This window comes from Natrix helvetica, assembly GCF_964273705.1.
Source record: "Natrix helvetica genome assembly, chromosome: 2".
Taxonomy (NCBI): domain Eukaryota; kingdom Metazoa; phylum Chordata; class Lepidosauria; order Squamata; family Natricidae; genus Natrix; species Natrix helvetica.
The window spans coordinates 255,786,496-255,805,453 of record NC_138552.1 but is presented as its reverse complement, the minus strand read 5'-3'; the positions used below and the strand labels follow the sequence as shown (position 1 = coordinate 255,805,453).

Genomic DNA, 18,958 nt, shown 5'->3' with positions numbered 1-18,958 from the left:
TCCCTGCACACAAATGGAGTAAATCTAAATCAAATCTAAAGTCTTTCAATCACAATGTTGTATCAGCAATTGAATATGCCTGTCCTCAATAGAAATTCAAATTTTATTTATAAATCATTGTTCTTCTTATCATAGCAACAACACTAATGCTTCAGATCTGAGGGAGTCCTATGATAAATAGATACTCATGTATAAACTCCATTATTTGCTAATATATCCCTGTAATGGACACAATCTAAGAATGTATCCACAATTATTTATAGACCAATCTCCTTCTATCTTTTAAAAAACAAAGTGGCCTGAGCAAGAACTCCCAGACTTTTGAGATTAAATAATGAGAGGGAGGGAAGGAGGTTGAGGGGATGTTTATTCAAGGCTTTTTTTGCTTTTTAACTTCCCTAGGAGTAGCAGTTAGCTCTGTGGAAAGAAAGAAAGAAAAGAACCCACATCCAATCTAAGTTGTGTGGTTGAAGATATTCTGAATGCAGAACATCTGGATCAGTGATGGTGAACCATTTCAGCACCAAGTGTCGAAAAGAGAGCACCCACGCCTGAGTGCCAAAAAAGGAGCACTTAGTGTGGGCGCGCATGCGCATGCACAGTCATCTGGGCTGCGATCAGGAAGAACAGCTGCCCAGGGGGGATGGGCATGCCAAAAAATGAACTGTTGGTTTCCAGCGCATGAATGCATGCAGCCAGCAAGTCTTCCAGTTACTGCCATGCATGCCCACGTACCTATTAGCTGGCATGCATGCATGCTCACGCCAAAAACGGAAGACCAGCTCTTCCCGTTTCCAATATACTGCTGCATGCATAAAAGCCAGCTGATCATTGTGTGCACATGCACGCCAGAAACCCAGAAGAAGAACAGGCAACGCCGCACGTGCCAGGCGACATGGCTCTGCATGTCACTTCGGGCACACGTGCCATAGTTTTGCCATCACAGATCTAGATAATAATTGCAACAACTATTTTGCCAATTTATATCTTGTAGAGTTTTAACATGCCTTAGAAGACCTGGGCCTTTTCAAGTGGCATGCCTGTCAGATACTGGGCTTAACGTGCTTGTATGTTTGACAATTAACACAAATTTTCTTTCTTTTTGCCTTGCCAAAAAAAGTAGTAGCAGAACATAACCGCTGAAATCACCCCAAGCTGTCCTGATTGGGTAAGGCAGACCTGATTTTTAAAGAGATCCTATAAGGATTTCATGGGCAGCCCTGCTATGGTGCAGAGAGACCACTCTGATCAGTGACAAGTGGCCATTTTTGTCTTACGTCAACATAGCAACTGTGAGGAATCTGAAGAAAGATTCCAGGGCAGGGGTGAATGCCTGGCATAATGCACAAAAACATCACATGCTGAGGATACAACTGGTAGTATTGTTTAGGGGTCAGACCTAATTGATTATCTGTCTGTCTGTCTGTCTGTCTATCTATCCTTTATTATTTTCACAAATAAGTCAAGATGTTGAACATATCCAACACATCTTCCTCCTCCTATTTTCCTCACAACAACCCTATGAGGTGACTTGTCCAAGGTCATCTAACTGGCTTTCATGGGTAAAGTGGAACTTGAACTTGCTTTCTAGCCTTGTGCCTTAACATCAAGAGCAAATTTGCTCTACTAATACCAATACCAATATTAGTATTAATACTAATTCATTAATACTAGTATTAATGAAAATCCTCAGGTGATTAGTGTGGAGAAAATCAGAGATAGCATAGGAATTGTGCACAGCTCTTTCTACTGATTATTAAAACTGAAAGTTAAGGCAAGAGCTACACAATAAAGACAGTTTCTATTAATCTGAAATAATGTGGAAAAATAGCTATCAAAGGGCTGAAATATAAAAAGGACTATTTCATTCAACAAAAGTCAGAAATCTCTCTAAGTAGAATCTGAACACAAACTAATCCTTTCCTTTTAGTATATTTCTACTACCCAATAGTTCCAAGATTTTGTTTATATATTTTTTGCCTGTGAGTCAGTATTGACTCTTGATACAACCTGGACAAGCCTCTGAAGTTTTTTGGGGCAGAGTTTCCGAAGTGGTTTGCCATTGCCTTCTTCCTAGGGCTGAGAGGCAATGAGTAGCTCAAGGTCACACAGTTCGTTTTGTGTTTAAAACAGTGCTAGAATTCATGAGCTTCTATTTTCCAGCCCTTAAACACTAAGCTAAACTGGTTCTCTTGTTAAAAAATACATTGCCTCTAAGCATGGAATATCAGACAATGCAGATATAGGAATGTGATACATTACAGAAGGAAAAGCACGCACTGTTTATTTTTCAGTTGAATGACCTTGTCAGACTATAACTATAGCAGGACGATAATTTGTACACAAAACAAAGGGAAGAAGTAAAGAAGAAAGGAGAGGGAGGGAGGAATGGATGTGTGTGGCTGACATTCTGAGGGTAACTGGCCTAGAAGTGGCTATTTGTAGTCCATGTCTGGTATTCTGACAAGGTAGCTGATAAGAGCAAAGACTATATTCCAGCATACCAAATACTTTTACGTATACGTACAGTTACATAAGTAGTGAATGGGTTTCTTGCTGGGGCTGAAGAAAAGGAGGAAAAGCTATAAAAACCGTGATTTATGGGTCTCCTAATAATATCATTTTTTTTTCTTCCTGTAGTGAGAGAAATCTTATTTAATTTGCCCCTTTAGAACAATACGTTCTTATTCCTATACCAAGAAGCAGGATTTATCATATCTCTCCTTCCTGCCAGTTTAATTTTTAGTATCCACCCTTGTAAACACAACCAGAGATCTATTATATGAGGAAAAGCTTAAAACAGCTGTGTCGATTAGCCAAAGCTCAAGAGGCCCAATATTATTACAGGTAGTCCTCGACTTACGACCACAATTAACACAAAATTTCCATTGCTATGCAAAACAGTTAAATGAGTTTTGCCCCATTTTATTATCTTTCTTGCCACAGTTGTTAAGTTAGTTGTTAAATGAATCTGGCTTCCCCATTGACTTTGCCTGTCAGAGGTTTGCAAAAGTTGAACACTTGACCTTGGGGCATTGCAACCATCATAAATGCATCCCAGTTGCCCTGCAATGGTCATTAAGTGCAAGTACTGGCCGTAAGCCATTTTTTCCAGCACTGTGGTAACTTCAAACAGTTGTGAAACAAATGGTCCTTGAGTTTAGAACTACCTGTTATGCAAATTTCTTTCCTTGACAACAGAAGTGGGTGAATCAGCCAGACAGGCTTCAAATCAACCACTCCTCTCTCATGGGGAGAGAGATGTGATGCATCACAGAGAAAAATACAGCAGTTAAAGGAACAACACTCAAGTCTTAAAAAGCATAATCTTGATGGTTTACCAGTTGGAAACAAGAGGAAAGAGAAATGACTAAGTTAAACTCAGTAAAAAAATATTATGGAGGAAAAGAATTTTCTAGAAAAAGAGGCAGGAAGTGTGACCATGGATTGTCCAACTTTGATTTATGGAATTCACTGTCACAAAATAGTTCCAGAGTTTGAAATATATGATGCTCTCTCCTAGTCCTTTAATAAAAAATATATATCATGTTCTGTATTTGCATTATTTTAAAATTGTTTTTATGGCTGGACTGTATACTACCTAGAATCACTTTTCTTAAGACGGGTAAACATATAAATATGATTACATAAATGAATAAAATGCACTAATACAGATTACTCTAAAAGAAATAGACAACAAAGTTACAGATCTTTTTGTGGCTATTACTGTAACTGCAAAGGTACAACACTACCACAGATCCCAGCTGTTGAAGATCAATAGTAAAGAATGGCTACTGCTAACATACATAGCTTCCCAGGATTCTTAGGCTCCAATGCAACTGGGTAATCCTTGCAAAACTTCAACACGAGAATTAGCTTGCCTTTCTATTCGTCACATAGAGTCAATACAAAACAAACCTGGTACAGTGCTCTTTCTTCTACTCTGAATATGTAGGAAAGGGTGCAATTGCCTGTCTGATCATCCTGACAGAGTGACCATATTTACCCAGCAGGGTTCAGATTAGCAAGGAGGAGGAAGAGACTACAGATGCACAGATGTATCAGAACTGCTGTGTTCTGACCTAGGCTTCCCAAGAGCATGAAGCAAACTCCGTGTCCCGACAAAAAAACTTTTTATTCATTTACTGTGAATTGTGCTCATTCACATCCAACAAAGGGAGGATTTACAGTCACAGACCTTATCTGGCATGGAGAGCTGCCAGGTGGATATCTGCAACACTTGGCAAGGAGTGTCTGAGAGTCAGGATCCAATTAAGCAAACTAACTGTCTCCTGCAAACTCCACTCCTCTTTTATTTCCTCTAGGGGGGGGGCATTCATCATCCACCTGTGGTCCTACTCCCAAGTCAACCCCTTGTTCTTTAGCTGTTCCCTTTGTCTGGCAACTCTGCACATGCACACGTTGGAAACAGGCTCCAGCTGTTTGTCTACCTCATCTATTTGACTCTGAAGGGAGCTGATAACTGGCATATGGCTCTGGCCCTCTCTCTGCCTCCGACACAGCACCCTCATCAGAACCTTCCCCAGACTCCAGGACTGGCCCATGTTCCTCCCCAACCTCCTCACTGTCCAAATCTGCTGCCAGCTCCCCTGATGGGCCACAACATGCTGATACAGTTCTACAAAGGAATTACTGAGTCTGTCATTTGCACCTCTATAAGCGTCTAGCACAGCAACCAAACAACACAGACACAGACTTCAACGGATAGTTAGGACTGCAGAAAAAATAATCGCAACCAGCCTGCCTTCCATGGAGGACTTGTATATACTGCAGGAGCCAGAAAGAGGGCTGTGAAAATATCTAAAGACCCCTCATATCCTAAATATAAACTATTTCAACTTCTCCCCTCAGGTTGATACTATAGGGCACTGCAAGTCAAAACAACCAGACACAAATACAGTTGTTGTACCCCCCTCCCCCAATTCTATCATTCTGCTAAACAACTAATTCCCACAACACTGTTTTATGCCCTGGGATGTCAACCACCTAGTAGGGCTGTATTACCTATTATCCTTCTCTTCATTATAACTTTGTTGTTTGTATCTCATGATTTATGTTGATTCCTTTTATTAGTACCCTACTATGATTTATGTTGTTTATTTAGTATCCTATGACTATCACTGAATGTTATATGTAATGATTTATGATGATTGTAATTATGATTATGATGGAAATCTGGCTTATTACACATTATATAACGTATAATGGTACAATCGTTCCTGGCTTTTAGAAGTTGTTGTCAGTCGAAGCTAAAAAAAAGCATTTTTTTCAAAGGTTTCTCAAAGGACTTTTATCATTCAGCTGATGCATTGTTTGCATTTTTAATACAGTACAAAACTCTCCTGTAGTTGAGATTTCACAACCAAACATAAAGAGTTTGGACAAGGGAAACTGATGTATCATAACAGAATAATCGCAGAAAGGATTGAGATATTTTACATAATGAAAACGAATAGAGATAAACGGAAATTCCCATCAGAGGTTAAAGGAAATAAGACCAGTTTTAAAAAATTAATAGCATACAATACAATAATACAATAGTAGAGTTGGAAGGGACCTTGGAGGTCTTCTAGTCCAACCCCCTGCCTAGGCAGGAAACCCTATACCGTTTCAGACAAATGGCTATCCAACATCTTCTTAAAGACTTCCAGTGTTGGGGCATTCACAACTTCTGGAGGCAAGCTGTTCCACTGATTAATTGTTCTCACTGTCAGGAAATTTCTCCTCAGTTCTAAGTTGTTTCTCTCCTTGATTAGTTTCCACCCATTGCTTCTTGTTCTACCCTCAGGTGCCTTGGAGAATAGATTGACTCTCTCTTCTTTGTGGCAACCACTGAGATATTGGAACACTGCTATCATGTCTCCCCTAGTCCTTCTTTCTCTTAAGCTAAACATACCCAGTTCCTGCAACCGTTCTTCAAAATCTTTGTAGTGAAAATCTGACATAAGTTAAATTCAATCTGATCACTTTCACTACTCAAGAGATTTCCATTGACTTCCATACAGTAAAAATGAAAGTGATTCGCAACTGTTCTCATGAACAGTTAGAAATGAAGCAGTAAAAAACCACAAAAAATTCAAATTAAAGTCCAGCAAAGGGTTAGAATAAATCAGCATTCAATCAACAGTTAAAGATAAAAGTCAAAAAGAAAATTTCAAGAACTGCAGTTAAAAACTGAGGTGCACTTCAAAAGAACAAACAGCTAAAAGAAAAAGATGAAGATCCAACTGTCCGGTCACTCCTACTAAAAATTGCAACCATCGAGATTCCCCTTCCCTAGTAGGTCCACGATCATCCGAGGATCATCTTGGGTCATTCCTAGTTTCTCCTGTTCAAATCTGGCGAGTACACCACTAAAGCTGGCTCTTTGGCAGCAAAACCAGCTGTTTGTCGGCAGAAGGAGAAAAAATGCCCTGCCGTTCAATGCACCATTTTCGGAGAACTCCAGTCAAAGCAGATAGAATGGCTAATAGGGCTATGGCTTATCACGTTTTTTTAACTGACTGCATTAATTACATCACTATTTTTTCCCTTGAATTTAAAATTACTAGTAGCATAGTAAAGAACTGGAAAGAGTGTACAGAAGAGCAAATAAGATAGAGTGAGGCTTGGAGGCTAAGTCCTATAAACAATGGTTAAGGGAATGAGTCTGAATAGCTTAAAGAAGAAATGAACAAGGTGAGAGCTGATAGCCATCTTCTAATACTTGAAGCTGCCTGTAAAATATAATTCAAAAAAATGATTCTATAGGAGAGCCAGTTTGGTGTAGTGGTTAAGGCATCAAGCTAGAAACTTCTAGTCATACCTTAAGTCAGATGGATGGTCTTGGGCCAGTAGCTCTCTTTCAGCACTATAAAGGAGGCAATGGCAACCACTTCTGAAGAAATCTTGTCAAGAAAACTATAGGAACTAATCCAGGCAGTTGCCAGGAATTTAAAAGAGGGCAGGAGGAGGAAAAGTCTTGAAATGATCAAAAAGAAGGGAGGGCTCTATATAACAAAGATAGTGTATCTTTCACAAGGTAATATGTTGGTGGGTTCTAAAACGTCAATCTATACATAAAAAGTTTATTCAGCAAAGCTTAATAATTTGGTTGCTATGGTGACTTGTAACTTCACCATGCACTGTGCAGAGGAGAATTAAATGATTCATAAAGGTTTTCGTGTCAAACTGAAGCCCATAAAATCTCCAATCACAAGAGTCTAGCTTTTTACACTCCAGAAAGTTTACTATCCCAGTAACCACAGGTGAACTGTTCATGAATGTAAAATATTAACAAATGCTCTATTTATTTATTTAGATATATGCCCTGCTCAACCATTTCACATCAATTTGTGTAGGAGTTTCATTTTACAAATTGCAGTTTTGTTGTTTGATTTTAAAGAAAAAGTAGCTTAGCTGGAAGGAATAGAAGGTCAAAAGGGAACATTAACTGCAAGAACAGAGAGTACTAAGTAATTCAAGAGTTGATTTCTAATTTATAATAATTTATTTATAATTTTACCAACATTACACAGTAAAATCTTAATGAATCATTTTTGAAAAGGGCAACAAGTATCCTTTAGATCATTTTTGGAATTTTTAATCCTCTAATTGATTGAATATGAGCCTTTAAATTTCTGGAATAAGATACTGTTTCATTATATTATGAATATGAGTTGAAATCCAATACTTGAGACATGAAGTTGGAGAAAGCTAATGTAAGCATTTGATGAGAGTGGAGGCAAAGAACACTCAATTTTTCTGACTTTGTCTTTATCATTTTTTTGATTGGATCTTCCCAGAAAAAAATGATTGTTTATTCAAAGAGTTCTGCAAAAATGTTCATTGCTAACACATACACACTCACAAATACATAAGCTCTTTCCATAACATGTAACTACTATTAATCTGAACAGGAATTGCAATACATTTGGTATACATAGTTCTGAGTTATCAATGTGATCCAGTTTTCTGTCTATCACTATTCTGCATGAATCTTTTTATTGATACTGATACTGAGTTGTACCGTAATTTCTAAATTATAAATAAACTTCCAGAAAAGTGTGTGATCATGTTTGAGGAAAAAATATTCTTGTACCATATTGGCCCAAAATATACCAGTACTGAGAGTACTGTTCTTATTATTAAAAGGCAATGCTGCGTGTGGCATTGGTATGACTAAGCCTAGTAATTTTATTATATTACAAAGCATGATGTGAAAACTGTGATTGATCAAAGCCATGATGGGCAGCAGATGTTAATCTATGGGCCCATCAGGTGATACATAAAATATGCAAGACTGTAATATGCAATCCAGGAGGAAAAAGCTTTACTATATGATATTAATAGATGAGTAGAAATAAGAGATTATAGAAAATGCTGCTGGGCCATTTAGAGTCGCAAAAATGAATGAAAATAATAATTCATTTCTGAGTATTTCCTTAGAAAAAGCTGTTTCAAATAAATGTTTATGCATAAGTCTATTCATGCATACACATATCCAAGAACTGAACTGATTTAAGTTGAATGTTTAGGAAGAAAGATAGAGAATATTAGTGAAGGATACAAAGTGATGAGAGGTTCTGAATATGAAACAAGCCATTTTTGCCAGTCAAGAGTGAATCTTGGGAAATATAGACATTGAAGAAATGTAAGAAGTAAGTATGAAAATAAAACTACTTCAGGAAAAGAAAGCAATTATGAAAAGGTATTAGAAAATAGGTTATCTTCCCAACTGAATAAATAGAAAGTGGATATTAAAGCCGTTGTGGCCTAGTGGTTAGAATCCAGCACTGCAGGCTAACTCTGCTCACTGCCAGGAGTTTGATTCTGACCGGCTCAAGGTTGACTCAGCCTTCCATCCTTCCAAGGTCAGTAAAATGATGACTCAGATTGTTGGGGGCAATATGCTGACATTTGTAAATGTGCATTATTGCTCAGAGAATGCTGTAAAGCACTATGGAGAGGTTAGGGTCTAAGTTAAGTCTAAGTACTATCGCTATTGCTAATATAAAAACTTCCTGGAAATGATGGAAAACAACTATATCACTAAGTACCACTGGAATATGGAGGAGCTTGGGGAAATGTAAGCAGCGATGATTGCAAAAAAATGAATGTAAGAGCAGTCATCATTCTCCTTAATGATGGAGAGGGCAAGCATAACATTGCTTACCTAAAAGATAACAGCAAAATGAGAATGTAGTTATGCATGTACCCATGGATAGGGAAACTACTACTGAAAATCTTATTATTGTTTTTATCCAATATTATTATTATTAATGCAAATAACCAAAGCATCCTGAATTATCAATATAACAACTAGAAGCACTGGAAATGTGTCCAATCAAAGGAACTTTGGGTTGGACACATTTACAGTACTTTTAGTTGCTATAATTAGTTGGGTGAGTCTTCTGAACAGGTCCCACGGTATGTTTTTAGCACCTGGAAAGAGAAATCGGAGCTTTGTCCATTCCTGGTATAGCAACATGTCTCTTGAAATTTCCTTCCTGACTAACTGTGCTCTGTGCTATAAATTGGCATAGAATATATATGATAGGACCATAAATCATTCTACTTTCATAGATTACCGTATTCATGTCCAAAGTTTCATCTATCATGTTTTGGAAATTGGAGAAATCACAATTTAGCTCTTTAAGAGGTTTTGTGAATATCGCATCCAGTAGCGTACTGCAGTTTCCTGTCAAAAGATAAAACACATAGAAAAGAATCGCCAATAAATAAACTGACTGACAATGCTACTTGAATTTATCAGATATGTTTAAATAGATTAGCAGCTGTTTAGTAACTTACTAAATAGTAATGTGAGAACCAGTTTGGTGCAGTGGTTAAGGCTCCAGGCTAGAACTAGGAGACAATGAGTTTTAATCTTGCCTCAGGCTTTAAGCTAGTTGAATAACTTTGGGCCAGCCTCTCTTTCTCAGCCCAGGGAATAAGACAAGGGCAAACTACTTTTGAGTCGTGCCAGAAGAACTACAGAGAAACCCCAGGCAGTTTTCAAGAATCAACAATCATTTGAAAGGGGGGAAAATAGTAAATTACAGAATTATACATTTAACTGTATTGTTGGTAGTAGAGAGAATTTTAACACTTTCATGGATTCCCAGAGTCTTGATCAGCTTAGCATTTTTCTCCTTTTCTGAAGGAACCCTGAATCCAATCAATCCATTTCTAACATGAAAACAGTTAGATTCTTTAATCCAGTCATTTAGAATGTAACCCTACTCAATATGGAATGACATATATATAGGTGCCATGTAGATATTTTGGTCTTTTTTCATTGTATCTTGAATAGAAAGCGTAGAAAAGTGCAAATTATTTTTTAAATTATTATTACTTAAGAAGTCTACAATTCTGAACAAAACCTAATTTGTTCATAATTTGTTCCCACAATGTAGCACAATACTAAAAATTATGTGCTTGCCGTTAATGGAACAGGTACAAATCCTGACTTACTGCAAAATATTGATCTGCCTCCTAGATAATAGTCCAACAGAGAAGGGATATCTCCTATTCAGGTGAGAAGCTGGGTCAGAAAGAATTGTTCTTTCTCTGCCGTTAGAGGAAAATTCTCCTTTACTATTATTTATCACAGCAGTAACGGAGACCACAGAAAGAGAGTTAGTATAGTAATATTTCCTAGGTTTATAGTATTCCTTGCAAGACCAACGGTTGCATTCAAGAAGCCAATCTATCAATCTTACAATGTCAGAAAAATATTAAAAGTTGAGCCCAAGCAAACTCAATCTGACGCCTAGTGGTTTCCTGGACATGTGTGTGTAACATGATTATCTATATAGATATAACATGGGGAGGCAGGAATCCTTCTGCTCCAAAGAGGTTCAAAAGGCTCTTTTGTACCATTTATTTGGATATCAAGTACATACTCTCCCTGGCATTCTCCTGTCTTCAAGGTTAGCTCTTAAAGAAGCTTGCTTATGTTACCTGCACCAAATCAGACTTCCTAATAGAAATGTACAGAAAAGATTTTGGGGTCCCACCAGTGGTGGGATTCAGCAGGTTCACACCACGTCGGGAGAACCGGTTGTTAACTTTCTGAGCAGTTTGAGTAACAACCAACTGGTTGTTGGAAGAAATCATTAGGGCAGAGAACCGGTTGTTAAATTATTTGAATCCCACCACTGGGTCCTTCCATTTGACTCTCAATGCAAACAATATAAGCTGTATAAGAAAGGGAGGTAACCTTTGCAGAAATAGGCAATAACCAATATCTAGGTAAAGGGGCTGAAGCATTCTTTAAGTCCTGGAAAACACAGCTCAACAAATGCTTCTTTGATTCTCTGGTCTGGTCTATCTGATAGGGCTGATCAATTTTGTAAATTTTGTAATTTCTGTTTCTGTTCAACCTTAGGAGTTTCTCTAATGCTATTAAATAAATACAGGTAATCCTCCACTTATGACCACAATTCAGCCCAATTTTTTTGTTGCTAAGTGAAACGTTTGTTAAGTGAATTTTGCCCCATTTTATGACTTTAAGTGAATCACTACTTAAATTAGTGACACCATTGTTAAGCGAATCTGGCTTCCTCATAGACTTTGTGTGTAAAAAGATCACAAAAGGTCCTGGGACACTGCAACTGTCATAAATATGAATCAGTTGCCAAGCATCTGAATTTTGATCACATGGCCATAGGAATGCTGCAACTGTGATAAGTGTGAAAAACAGTCATAAGTCACTTTTTTCAGTGCTGTTGTAACTTTGAACAATCACCAAATGAACTGTTATAAGTCGAGGACTATCTGTACTGTTTGCCTGGATTAAACACATTTTGCCAATTACTAATATGCCCTAAAATTAACCACATAAATGATGGAGGTAAAAACAGTCTAGAAGTGAATACTACTCTAAGATTTGCAGAGGAACTAAGAAAAATTAAGAGAATAAAATCTAGAGGAGAGAGGCTTTTAAAACCAATCAGTAAAGAAGTAATATACAAAGTATATTCAGTGGCTACAGAATTGTGACAAATTCTGAGCAAAAAGATAAAATATAACAGAGACCCTTGAAGAAAGTATGACTGATTGGCTTATACCTTCAACTTATTTTCATACTATAAATTTGTTCCAGACCCTATTTTTAGAAGCCAATACATTTCTGGTTTTACAATTCCAAATGCAGCGTTTGCTTCGTTGAGGTATTATTTTTTTTAAAAACCCTTCAAATTTGTAGTACCGTTTCCCTGAAAATAAGACCACCACAGATAATAAGCCCAATTGGGCTTTTGAGCGCATGTGCTAAAATAAGCCCTCCCCCGAAAATAAGCCCTTACCGAAAATATTGCAACACAGCAGCAGCCATGAGGTGACTATGCTCACCACCTCCTGTACCTCAAAAATAATAAGACCTCCCCAAAAATGAGGCCAAGTGTTTATTTCAGGGTCAAAAGAAAATAAGACCCTGTCTTATTTTGGGGAAACACAGTAGCAGTCAGGAAGCAAGCATGTTATAGATTTTAATAGATAACAAATCTGGCATTTTTCATGCTGCCAAATTAAAGCTCTTTACTAAAATGCCCTTTAATTTTCTCAGCTACAATACTGCTTTTTTAAATCAGAGGGGTCATTTTTGCAGACGTTAGAAGGTTCACCTTTTGTTAACTTAATGAACAGCCAGATCTTTATATTTGCCATTTGATGTCAGATGCAAATTGACATTTATTATACTGAAAGGGAACAGCCTGATCATTCAATTCAAGCTGCTAGAGAAATGTCCAAAACATTAGAGACTTTAGTGCACTTGGACTATTCATACAATAAAACAACAGCTCTTGTACATGGGCTTTTTAAAAACCAATTTGTTTTCATTCAACTTAATAACCAGGAATTTCCATCAGATTCTGATTCATTCCTGGACAAAGTTAACATATTTTGCCATGTCCTATAGATACTGAATGTTATTAAGCCTTTGTTTGAAACGTATCAAGTTTGAATAATCTGTTTTCTTTTTAATATCCTACAACAATCAATTCAAAAATTACTCGGAGTTCCCTTGTATAATAGAATATTCATCATGAAAGTTTCTCTTTCTTACTATAAATATTTGGACCATGTCTACATGTAGAGACTTCAACTCCCAGAGTTCTCAGTAATGACCATGATGATGGGGGAATTCTATGAGTTGAACTCTATGCACCTAGATCTGGGATGGCGAACCTATGGCACATGTGCCACAGGGGGCACACGGAGCCATATTTGCTGGCACACCAGCCATCAGCTGCAGTGCGCATGCGTGCACCGGCCATCTGATTTTTAGCCTTCCAGAGGGCTGGGGGAGGCTGTTTTCGCCCTCCCCAGGCTTCAGGAAAGCCTCCAGAGGCTGGGGAGGGCAAAAAACAGGCCCAACAGGCCAACCGGAAGTTTGGAAATGATTAGTTTCCGGCTTCCATAGGGCCTCCGGGGAGCCAGGGAGGCAGTTTTCGCCCTGCCCAGGCTTCAGGAAAGTATCCAGAGTCTGGGGAGGGGTCGTGCGCGCATGCGGGGAGAGGGGTGGAAAGGACTGAATTGGTGTGGGCATGCAATAGCACGCCCGCATACAATTGTGGCACGCCACAAGAAAAATGGTTGCGATCACTGACCTAAATAGTGTTACATTTGGGGAAGATTTTTCCAGAGCCAGAATGTCAGTTACCTTCAGCCAAAAACCACTTTGCCGGTTTACATCTGATCCCTTGGATCACTGAGCACAGTCAGAAGTCAAAGAGGTGACTCTTTAGATAGCATTCATATGTCTAACTCTCCAAACAGTAGGTTCTAGTACTTCTGACAGGTGTGTATGTTAATTTGCAGGCAACTGTGACACTTCTTAGTAGCCGCTGACACTATGGTTTATTCATTTACTTGATGGACAAGCTGGAAATTTGGGATGGTCTGCCAAGAGTTTTAGTCTCATACTCTTAGTCACTAACAGATGTTTCTACTTTCATAACTAAATTAGATCTGCTCCCCATACATAATTTAATCAGTCAGGACTTCATTGGCTACTCCTCTATGAACAGGAGTCTATCTATATCAAGATTGCTTCAAGATTGCTCAATGCCATTTTAGTATAACAAATATTGTTATTTCTTTGTGGACAATGTGCTATATAAAAGTTTCTAGACAAATAGTGTTAGGACTACATTTTTAACAAAAGATAACTAATGCTTGTTATGATCAAACAAGGAATGTTATATTTTGGCTTCACCTTCTACTAAAGCCAACATACCACTTTATATCTTACTTTTTTCCCCCCTCCAATTTCTATTCATCTTTCCTTGTTCACACTTGAGCAATCATGAGTTACAAATATTTATAAAGATCAGCCTCCCAAACTGCTTTGTCACTATTCAAAAATTGTTTTTTTTATTTAGCAAATTAAATTTCTCCGTCTTCCTTCTATTACCATAATTCGGAATAGCACACTAAGACACATAGTAGGAGTTAACACAAAAACTGAATGTTTTTTGTATTCAAAATATGGAAAACTTGACTGACTCTTTTAAAGAAAAACTCTTTAATAATTTGGAAAAAGGCATATTTAACACAACTCTGAGAAAGATGCAATTATAAGTTCACTGGACATAAAGATAACCTCATGTGCATATATATGTAAATAGGTTCATATAATAAGTCATGACTGACACAAAAGTGTAGCTAATCCTGATTTGTAAGCCAACTTGGTTCTATCCAAGTGTTTCTTACTTCAGAAGTGAAGTGAGCAATCTTAAATTGTGCTCAGAATAAAAAATACCATAGCCAGAATTTTTTTTTGTTTATTGCCCCGTTTAGAAATTTCTAATTGCTGAACTGTATCACTGCATCAATTATGATATCTTAATTGCCATTTTCTCTTTCCATTTATGTTGTTTTAAATTTTTTATTGATTCAGTTATTTGGTTGTTCTATACTTAAGAGATTGAGGCTATACTCCTAATACCAAAATACTGAATTCAATAATCAGAATTGGTTTTTTTTTCCATTTTTCCCACATTAATTGTTTTCTTGTTATATGAAAAATAAACAAGGAATACAAATGTCAGATGATAAGGCATTCCAAACCAAAATGCTTAGCTTTTTACACATGTATCACTAACATTGGCAGTAAAACAGTTCTCCTGGATGCTGTAAAAATACTCTTGGCAGCTGAATAGAGATTGCCTCTTGAGCTTATGATATTTGGATTTTCATATTTATTTTTTAAATATCTAAATTTTTATTTCTAAACATTTTAGAAGTAAAATCTTTAAATTTTTCTAAACTTTAGAAAATTTCTACATTTAGAAAATAAGAAAAAAAGATTACCATTCCTTTTTTCCAAGGCCTGTATCACATTAGGTAGCTGATTAATTGCCTGGTATATTTTGTAACAGTCCTGTAGAGTAGCTTTCTTCTGAAATTTTTTCCCTATCCGATTGAAGTCTGGAAAGCGGCGGAGGAGATCGTCTTGAAGAATTTGTCTTAGTTCTCCATCTTCCATGAAGGCCTCCACCATATCTAACCTAAGTGTAAGGTAAGTTTAAAATAGACAGAAAAAAAGTTTAGCATGTGGGACTGCCATGATTTTGAAAATCGTAACACATTTTCAAGTTATCTTTTAAAATGGGAGCTTAAAATTAATCAGAGTACTAGGCTGGGGATAACTGGGATAGGATGTCAATAACCATAACTATAAATCATTTCACCATCAGAAATACTTGTTTTGTATAAATTTTATTAAGAATTTAAAAAGAAGATTAAAAACAAACAAAAATTAATACGAAGTAAAGAAAGGGAAGAAAGGAAAAAGAAGAAAAAGATAGAAGTGTAAAAAGATAAAAAAGAAAGAGGCTTCCAATTTTCTTTGCAGCAAGTAGAAGTATGATTAGAAAATGATCTTACTCTATAGTTACAAAATAGGCTTTTTATTATCTAATAGAACCTATTATCTAATGTTTTTGATTTTGTTGGGGGTGTTTTTGGAACCCTGACAGTTTTATCATCAAAACTATAAATCAAAAGTTCATTTTTTTCTATTTCTTTCAAAAAGTGTATAAGGGGTTTCCAGTAAGCAACCAAATATAGATGTTAATTTTATCTAACCAAAGAAGTCAGTTTAGCCATCTCAGGAAATTCCATCATCTTCATCATTCCTCCTTTGTGAACAGTATCAAACCTTTCCACTTTGAAGCATATAATAAATCTTGCTGCAGTTACATATTAAAGCAAAATTCCATGATTTTTTTTCCAGCTGCTTATCCGCCATTCCCAAAAAATAAATCCTCTGGTTTCATTATACATTAGTGTTTGAAAACTTCTGACTTTGTACATGTATTTGTATCCAAAATTTTCTGGCTACCAAAGATTCAGCTATAGAATTTCCAAAACCATACTCCAGTAACAATAATCATAATCATAATGACTTTGTTAAATGTATATGCTGCCCAATCCCCAGCAACCTGAGATTATAAAAATTCTCAATTTACATATAATTTTCAATATTTATGTAATTAAAATGAGCCAAACTAGAATTAAAATGTTAAATCAATAATTAAAAAATGCAAAAACAATTCACAGCAAAATAGAAATCTCAGCATCTATGAAACAAAACTCTCATTCTGCAAGAAATGATGTTAACTGTAAAGTGCCTGTTTGGGAAACAAGAGCAAGGGAGTCAAGTGTCCTTTTTCAAAGCAATTCTGTTCTGGTTGCCAAATATGACCTATTTGGCTAGCAACAGTTACCTCAGAGTATCACAGCCCACTTACTCAGTGGAACTGCCACCACACTAGACCCGTAAGCAGAATTACCTCGACAGAAATGTGTAAAAATATAATATGGTCAGCCATCCACATACATTAAGCATTAAAGAACAGGTCTTTAGCTCCTCCATCCTAACAGATGATCATACAGTTATAAATCATCCTGACCACCTTCCTTGCTATAATAAAATGCTTTTTTGTTGATTCCATGTTCAGGCGTTCCAAAAGTTCCACCCTAGAAAGGATTGCATAACAGTTGTTACAAGTACCCAAGGAAAGTGCTCGCTTTTTTATAATTGCTTCTGACCTACACAGGTTTATTTATTTATTATTTATTATTTTGACTTCTTAGTCGCCCCCTCTCCCCCAAGGGACTCGGGGCGACGTACATCAGCAGCGGTCACAACGATACAATATGGAGGAGGTGGAACAATAAATAAATAAATTACAATAATTTAAAACAATTAAAAACCCCAATGATAGTTAAAATTAAAAATTAAAATTAAAAATGCCCAAGAGGTGGAGAAGCTCTAAATTAAGCCAGGTCGGCTAGCCGGAACAGGTGGGTCTTAAGTTTCGTGCAGAAGGAGCGGAGGTCAGTTGTTGTCCTAATGTCTGGGGGGAGGTCATTCCAAAGGGTAGGGCCCATCACAGAGAAGGCCCTACTCCTGGGCGCCGCCCTCTGCCACTATCTGGAGGACGGCACCCGGAGAAGTCCCTCCCTGTGCGAGCGAATAGGTCGCAGGGATGTGTGGGGCAGAACGCGATCCCGCAAGGAACTAGGCCCTGTGCCATGGAGCGCTTTAAAGATGATAACTAACACCTTGAAGCGCACCCGGTAGGCCACAGGAAGCCAGTGCAGCTCGCGCAGGAGAGATGTTATATGGGAGAACCTTGTTCTCCCCATAATTGCCCGCACGGCTGCATTCTGGACCAACTGCAATCTCCGGGCGCACCTCAAGGGGAGCCCCATGTAGAGAGCATTGCAGTAGTCCAGGCGGGACGTCACCAGCGCGTGTGTGACTGTGCGCAGGGCATCCCGGTCCAAAAGGGGTTGCAATTGGCGCACCAGGCGAACCTGGTGGAACGCCCCCCTCGCCACGGCTGCCACATGGTCATCCATAGCCAGCCGGGCATCTAGGAGGACACCCAAATTGCGCGCCCATTCCACCGGGGCTAATTGCTCGTCCCCGATGGCCAGAGATGGAATGTACTGGTTGAACTGGGAAGCCAGAAGCCACAGCCACTCTGTCTTGGAGGGGTTTATTTATTTATTTATTTATTTATTTATATTTGATGCTTCTAGACCGCCCCCTCTCCCAAAAGGGACTCGGGGCGGTGTACAGTCCATACAGAATATAACAAAATACAATAAAAAGTTAAATATGTACAGTTGGCATGGAGGAGGTTAAAATGCAATTAAAAGAACTGTACAAAGCTAATATAAATATAAGTTTTAAACCCCTAAAATAGACACAATAAATTAAAAAACCCCTAAAATAACCAGATAATAATACATTTGCCAGGAGGGACTGTTGTAATTATGCCAGGCCTGCTAATCGGAACAGGTGGGTCTTCAATTTTTGCCGGAAGGAGCGGAGGTCAGAAGTGGTTCTAATGTCGGGGGGGAGGTCATTCCAGAGGGTTGGGCCCATCACAGAGAAGGCCCTACTCCTTGGTGTTGCCCGTTGGCATTGCCTAGTGGACGGCACCAGGAGAAGTCCCTCCCTGTGTGAGCGAATTGGCCGCAGGGATGTATGTGGGAGGATGCGATCCCGCAAGTAACTAGGTCCCGTGCCATGAGCTTGAGCCTGTTGTCCCCCATCCAGACCCGCACGGCTTCCAGACACCGGGACATCACTTCGACGGCCTCGTTGGGGTGGTTTGGGGTGGAGATGTACAGCTGCGTGTCGTCAGCGTACAGATGGTATCCCACCCCAAAACCACAGATGATCTCGCCCAGCGGCTTCATATATGTGTTGAACAGGAGAGGCGAGAGGACCGACCCCTGCGGGACCCCACAAGTGAGGGGCCTCGGGGTCGACCTCTGCTCCCCTACCAGCATGCATTGCGTCCGGCCAAAGAGGTAGGAGCGGAACCACCGCAGCACGGTGCCTCCTACCCCCAACCCCTCCAGACGGCGCAATAGGATACCATGGTCGATGGTATTGAAAGCCGCCGAGAGGTCTAATAGGATAAGG

At 38.4% G+C, this 18,958-nt stretch overlaps 1 protein-coding gene across 1 annotated transcript in view; it reads right to left on the bottom strand.

Annotated features, from left to right (window-relative positions):
• Positions 1-18,958, bottom strand: part of MSH2 (mutS homolog 2) — an 83,476-nt gene that overhangs the window by 19,157 nt on the left and 45,361 nt on the right. The window contains exons 7-8 of the mRNA XM_081944768.1: positions 15,322-15,518; positions 9,591-9,700 (exon numbers count right to left, since the gene is read on the bottom strand). Coding sequence (XP_081800894.1) covers positions 9,591-9,700; positions 15,322-15,518 — 307 coding nt within the window. The remainder of the gene's footprint in view (positions 1-9,590; positions 9,701-15,321; positions 15,519-18,958) is intronic.